Here is a 7,087-nt window from a genome sequence, read left to right on the forward strand (position 1 = left end):
ATGAATTTTTAAATTTGGCTCAATTATGTGTAATTGCTAGTATAACCAGGAAAAATACTGGTCTGGACCAATCTGGAACAAAGGTCCTAAACAGTTCTATTTTGTTTAATTTATTAGTATGTTTATGATCACTACATTTTCCTGAAGAAAATTTAAGGGTGGAAAAACCAGTGTTCTAAATTTAGAGGTTCCACAGGACCATGAGTCAACGTAGCACAGTGGTATTGACACTAGATGCTGATTGCGGTATTGTTCAGAGTAGCCAAGTCATGTGGTCAACCTCGGTGTTCACCAGCAGAGAAATGACAAAATGTGGTGTATTTACAACAGAATTTTATGAAGCCATAAGAATGATATATTGTTTGCAAGAAAATGGATATAACCAGAGATTATCATGTGAAGTAGATCAAGTCAGGCTCAGAAAGAAATGTAACATTTTCTCCCATTTGTGGTTTCTTAGATTTTATAAAGATACAGAAAAGCTTCTCTATGACTATCTAGAGAATGATGGAGGCCAATGAGGGGAAGGAGAAGATGGGAAGTTTGGAGTGCTGTTGGGGAGGCAGTTTGTTCGTTTCTGGCTGCCAAGACATGAAATAATCACATAGAAGCTATAATTATTAAGCCACTGCTAGCTAGCTCTTATATCTTAAATTAGACCATTCCTATATTTTATATTTTTCCACGAGGCTCATGGCTTACCAGCAAGGTTCTGGATGGCTGCTCACATCTTTCTCCTCTGGTGGTTCCATGGCTTCTCCTAACTCTGCCTACTCTCTCTATATATATCTTTTCCAGCCTGGCTGTATTCTGTTAAGCCATTGGCTGAAAGCAGTTTCTTTATTCATTAACCAATAAAAGCAACACACAGACAGAAGGACTCCCCACACCACTGGACCGGCAATATTTATACTTGTGAACTAAAACCCAGGACTGTATATATAATGACTGTGTGTCAACAAAAGCCAGGGGTTCCAATAAATACTCCCCCATTCTCTGCTCTCTTCCAATTAAAGAGTTTATGTTAGTCAGAAAGTGGAGATTTTGAAAGTTTAGGTTTGTGGCTGATAAAAGCTGATTAGAACTGTGTGTGATGGCTTACACCTGTAACCCAAGCACTTGGGAGGTTGATGCAGGAGGATTATGCATTTCAGTTTAGCCCTAGATGCTTGGTAGCACTCTACTTCAAAAAACAAAACAAAACAGGAATGAGTGAACAGATGTCTAAGGACGTGGTCCATGGGCTTCCTGGTACTCCACTGCAGTGCTGTTCTCTGGGGAGCTCCACCACATAGGCCAGCAGCTGCTGATGAGGAAGCCTGGGCTCTTCTGCCTTGTCTGGCGTTCCTCTGAAGGGACGGAGAGCTGTCTCCTGTGAGGTTCCAGTGAAGAGATATAAAGTGTGGCTTTGGTTTCTCTGCTAGAAATACCGTTCTCACTGGAACCTCTGTTCTCACTGGAACCTCTGGTTTGTGTTCTGCTTAGGTCCCAGACGTGGAGTCCCGGGAAGACCTAATCAAGAACCACTACATGGCAAGGATAGCGGAGCTCACGTCTCAGCTACAGCTGTCGGACAGCAAATCAGTGCACTTCTACACAGAGGTGAGTGGAGCTAATAAGATTGCCACTTCCCTCTGCCCCTTCTAGTCGGGTCACGGTTCTGGTTCTGGTCTCCGTCTGCTGGGAGAGACGTCACCACCAACGCGCTTTCTGTCCTCCTGTGTCTGGGTCGGTCATGGCTGATGGCGACCAGTTTGTCCGCCACTCCGGCACCTTCAATTTAGTAAGTGTAAGACTTCTTGCATCGTTCCCAGGTTCCTGCAAGAGAGATGACAGGTTTGTGCAGCCTTTCTGTGGCCCTGTGTTGTGAGTTTTGGAGGATTACTTGTGTTGGTGGTAGAGGACACGCGTAGACGAAGGGATTTTCACATGTGCAGACTGAAAAGTAAACCGCATCTGACCTTTTTTGGTTTTATATGTCCTTACTATGCAGGTGTGGGAGTGCCAGCAGGTGTAGACATGAGAGGACAGTTTGCAGGAGTTGCCTCTTTTCAGGGATCAGACTCAGGTTATTAGGCTGATGGCACCTTTATTCCCTGAGCCAACTCTCCAGCCCATCTTTAAATTCTCTTCAGTGTCTTTATGTCTCTGTGTATTGAGGGGGACTGTGGATGTGCGTGTGCACACACCTGTGCATGCACATGTGGACTCCAGAGGTCAGCATCAGGTACCTTCCTCCATCATTCTCCAGCTGTCTCTTTCAGACACGGCCTCGCACTGAACCAGAGCTCTTGGTCGGATAGACTGGCTGGCTAGAGCCCAGGCTCCTCTTGTGTCTGCCTCCCTAGCTCTGCAGTTAAAGCCCTGTGCCGCCATACCTGGCTTTTTTGCATGGCTGCTGGGGATCCTAGGTCCTCATGCCTGCACAGCAAGCAGTTGACCTGCAGAGCCATCTCTCCAGCCCAGCAAGCTCACATTTCCAAAGGAGAAGTTTATAGGACTGGATTTAAATGATAAAATGGAAAATGGCACCCATTTTAACTTATAAAAGATACAAAATCTTACTTTTGTCACCTTTTCTTCTTCCTTTACTCAATAATTCATATAAATAAAACCCACTGTTCACTATACATAGAATTTGCAAAGTTGAAGGGGAAGTTGTAGACTGAGACTGCTCGCTTGTTTCCCAGCTGTCCAGACACGAATAATCACACAAACTATATTAATTACAACACTGCTTGGCCAAAAGTTTAGACATATTTCTGGCTAATTCTTATAACCCATTTCTATTAATTTGTGTTTCGCCAAGAGGCTCTGGCATACCGGTAAGGTTTTGGCATTCTGCCATCTTTTTCCTTCAGCAGCTACATGGAGTCTCTCTGACTCTACCTATTCTCTTTCTCTGTTCTGATTTCTGCTAAGCCATTGGCTGTAACAGCTTTATTCAACAACCAATAAAAGCAACACATATAAAGAAGGAGATCCCACATCAGGAAGTGAATGAAATCAGTACAACTGTTCAAGAATAAGGAAGGAAGAAGGCTGGGTGGGTACATGCAGCCTTCGGTTAAGTCTTCGGTTCGCACTTTATAGTAAGAATTAATTAAAGAGACGGTCAGAGAATTATAGCACTTTAAGGTGTTAAACCGCAAAGGAAGGGACTCTTTCTTGGACCTCGTGTCATCTGTGATTGTCTCCGACATTGCAGAGATGAAGAGGTTGACAGGCAGCCAGTTGCTGGAGGTAGAAGAGCACCTTATGTTTCTTCTTTTAAAGTAAATCAGCCCAGCCCAGTGTGCAGGGAGTTGCTGTGCCCCCTTTCATTGGTGGTCTCTTATGATTGCTATGTTACAGTATAGAAGGGGGCACAGCAAACAGCCTGGCCAATGGTGGAACTGCTGCCTCTTGAGCTGGGCCTGCAACTGATACCACATTTCTGCTTCCCTGTCTGCTCTCCGGGTTAGTGTTCCCAATGTGATTGTCATCTTCCTATGGACTGTGCCTTGCTTGCTTTCTCCCTCTTGGTCAGGGTCAGTGCTGAGCACAGAGGGAAGTGGCTGATTTGATCGTACAGATTGTCCTGAAGTTTTCTCGAGAACAAATGAGTAACAGGAAATTTTAGTCTGTCTCATTTTCATGAGATCTGCCTATTTTAGTACGTTTCAACACAATTATTATAGAAGAATTTTTAGATTCTCCCAGTTTGTTCTCATCTATAAACAGGAAGTAGTGCCTCCCCATATGACTTCACTGGAAAGGATACTTGGAGATCCTGATGTCTACACAGTATTCAGTGTGTGTCTTCAAATCGCCCTTGTCTGAACAATAGTGAAATAAAATTTCCCCTTTTCCTTTTCATCTGCTCTGTTTTGAATCATCTGGACTTAGTAAAACTCTGAAGAGATTTGTCTTCTCCATATCGTCAGCATAAGTCTTACGGTGGGATTATAAAGATGTCATGGTTCCTTCCTGCATTGGGGTCTCTACAGAATAACTTTAAACCCAAATCCCAGATAGGGCCCCTGGTTGGCAACCTGTGATCACTTTTGAGATAACCAGTGTCCTCTATCCACAGGAGTATAAATGGATCCTGTGTAAATAGAGAATTTCTCGTGTGCTTTGTGGTCACTGCAGCTGAGAACACCGATGAACTTGGACTGCTGGCCTTTTTTACCTTATTAAAACAAGAGGGTGTGGCTTCATCTTCTGTTCTCGTTCTCAGGCACATGTTCAGTAGAGAGTTTTGGAATGGATGATGACCTTTGGCTTTGGTGACTATAACCTACTAACCTTCCCAGGATAAAGTCTGATGTTTTATTGTACAGTGCCGAGCGCTCTTGAAGAGACTAGCCCTGGCAGAGAAGTGCAAGGAGATGCTGACTGAGGAGGTGAAGCTAGCCAGTCAGAACAGCAGCAGGCTGCAGGTGGGTTCCTGAAGGTGACCTCTGCGCCAGTGCCTTCCCTTGGGAAGTGATTGGATCGCTGGCCTTAAACACACTGTTCTGCAGTTCAAGTCTAACTCACCTGAAAGGCATGCATTACTTATACTAGGCAAAGAGTGGTCATCTTACTTGTTTCTGATTTGAATTTCAAATTCTGCTGTAGTCTGCATTTGTTTATTTTCACTTACCCATAATACTTCTTTCTCTTCTTCCTGGTCATGACTGGCTGCAGGCTTGTTTTGCCCACATTATTCTGTCTTGTTTCAGAAACTGACCTAAATAAACCTAAGAGGGTGGCTGCAAACCATTCCTCCTTCTTCACTGCTGGGTTTCATACACTCGTTTTTGCTAGACATGGTGGCACATGCCTTTAATCCTAGCACTTGGGAGGAAGAGGCAGGTGGATCTCTGAGGCCAACCTGGTCTACAGTCTGGGTTCCAGGGCAGCCAGGAATACATAGCGAGACCCTGCTTCAGTATGTATATACAAATACATAAGCAGACGATCAAATTCCAGTTTCTGACATCGCCTTCCAGGAAGCCCTTGTTGGTGTCAACATGAGAGAGACACAGGAAAACCCAGGAACACAGTGGTCCGTGTTTCAGATCAACTTCTCAGATTACTTAGGAGACATTGAAGAGGCTGGGGAGAGCATGAAGTGCAGGCGAGAAGGTGTCCTCCTGGGAGGGAGCAGAAGGCCAGGTCTATGCAGAGCCTTTGAAAACCCGGGGTGGGTTTCAATTCACCTCAGGCTTTTGACAGTCCTGTACCCAGCCAAGGAGGGAATGTTTATATTTTGGACATGCAGGAACATTTGTGCAAGCATGCCTGTATTCAGACTTGCTAAGTAGACTGGCTAGCTCATCAGTGAGTCCAGCGATCTGTCTCCTCCCCAGCACTGCGATTCCTAGTGTGCCACACAGGCCCAATTTCTCGGGCACTTGGGGCCTCATGCTTGCAAAGCAAACACTTAACAAGCTAAGATAGCTCTCCAGCCTATAAGTTTTCCCAAATAAGTTACGAACGCATTCTTTGAAGGCTGATACATTTCCCCATTTCTTTTCAGTTCAACCTGTGCCTTACCTTTGTGTGAACTAATCAGCTAGGCTGCTCTCCAGATGTTTGTAATAAAGAAGTAACTTTGACAAGCATGATGAGTGACCACCTGTGCAGCATGAACGAGACACTGTCCAAGCAGAGGGAAGAGATCGACACGCTGAAGATGTCCAGTAAGGTGTGTGCAGGGCGGGGAGTGGGAATGGTTGATGCAGCTGGTAGAAGACATGTCACTGTGGTGTTTCAAAAGCAAGGGTGAGAGCACGTACTTGTGAGTCACCGTCCTGTGCCTCATTTCCCTGTCCAGAAAGAAAAATGGTTTCTTTGGCTTAGTCTAAGCTGCGGTTTGACCTGCTGCCTTTTGACATTTATGCTTTTGTGCGTGAGTGAGGGGGACCAGCAGATGGCCTTAGGAGAGGAGCATGCTCTGTCTGTAGAAGATCCTAACACTATTTGTGGAACCCTTAGCAAATTGTTTCATTCAGTAAAATCATTTATTCTCGTTAATCCACAAGTAAAACCTCACACAGCTTAAGGAAGCCACTGAGACACTTATCAGTCCCAAACGCTAGCCTCTCAGTGAGCTGCAGTTTGAGACTGTAGACTTGACTTAGGGTTTTCTTCTTTCAGTATCTACTACATTTTAATTCAGTTATCTACCACACAGAAAGAAGAAACAGAGTAGAAACTGGCAAAAACAACAGCAAGCGCAACAAAATTAGCCTAATATCCTCTTTCCTGGCTCGTGTGTCCCCCGCCTGCACTCTGTCCTCACATTGCCCTCTCTTGATTTCTTTCCTAAGTTTTGTACCAGATCGACACTTAGACCTGTTTCCATGTATCCATATATTAGAGGCTAGCGTCCGTATATGAGAGGGAGCATGCGCTTCTTCTTTTTCAGCTTAGGTCACCTCTGTTAATGTTATGCTTCCTGAGTCTGTCCATTTTCCTGCAAATCTCATTTTTCTTTACAGCTGAATAATATTGCACATCATCTGTCTCCCACCTCTTTATCAGTTGGTGGGCGTCGAGGCTGGTTCTATTCCCTTGCTATTCTGAGTAGAGCAGAAATTCATGTGGATGTGCAGAAGTCTCTGCAGTAGGAAATGACCTTTGGGTATATGCCCAGGAGTGGAATGGAGTCCTTTCTTCGCATAACTGCCCTATATGGGATGCTAACCATTTTATCTCTAGGATTGCTGTTGACTCTGTTTCTCGGGGCGCCTCTGTCCGAGCCAGTCTATAGATACTGAGTAATGTGCTTAGGTAGGCATGCATTTCCATATATGGCATACCACGTCTCTGTTAGTGAATGTCAGCTTCACGACACTGGGTGCTCAGTTCTCTGTGTCATCTCAGATGGTCGGAGCACTTCTGTAAGCCAGGCCTTTATCACCCATCCATGAGCTGAAGAGGCTGTAAAGAGTCTTGCACTGGTGGAGCAGACCAATTCTTTGCTTGGCGAGATTTCCTCTGACATTCTGGGTTGCTACACTGGAGTCTGCACTACACAACCCTCCTCTCACGGTGTAGAGAGGGTTCCTGGCACTTTCTGGGCCATCTCTGTGATGACGACCAGCCAATATAA

General features: G+C 45.0%; 1 protein-coding gene across 1 annotated transcript; it reads left to right on the top strand.

Annotated features, from left to right (window-relative positions):
- The first annotated feature begins 200 nt into the window (after nt 1-200).
- On the top strand, nt 201-6,745 carry LOC142851250 (protein phosphatase 1 regulatory subunit 21-like). The gene is made up of 5 exons (XM_075975140.1): nt 201-410; nt 1,486-1,602; nt 4,326-4,428; nt 5,577-5,754; nt 6,694-6,745. Exons 1-5 carry the CDS (start codon nt 201-203, stop codon nt 6,743-6,745), a joined length of 660 nt encoding a protein of 219 aa, XP_075831255.1.
- The last annotated feature ends 342 nt before the right edge of the window (nt 6,746-7,087 follow it).

Source organism: Microtus pennsylvanicus, chromosome 5, assembly GCF_037038515.1.
Source record: "Microtus pennsylvanicus isolate mMicPen1 chromosome 5, mMicPen1.hap1, whole genome shotgun sequence".
Taxonomy (NCBI): Eukaryota; Metazoa; Chordata; class Mammalia; order Rodentia; family Cricetidae; genus Microtus; species Microtus pennsylvanicus.

Bases quoted from the DNA above. Each gene is read 5' to 3' on its own strand.
- LOC142851250 (XM_075975140.1), top strand. From the start codon at position 201: ATGAGTCAACGTAGCACAGTGGTATTGACACTAGATGCTGATTGCGGT. The intron at 411-1,485 runs GTCAGGCTCAGA...TGTTCTGCTTAG, and splicing joins TATCATGTGAAGTAGATCAA to GTCCCAGACGTGGAGTCCCG. The intron at 4,429-5,576 runs GTTCCTGAAGGT...TTTGTAATAAAG, and splicing joins CAGCAGCAGGCTGCAGGTGG to AAGTAACTTTGACAAGCATG.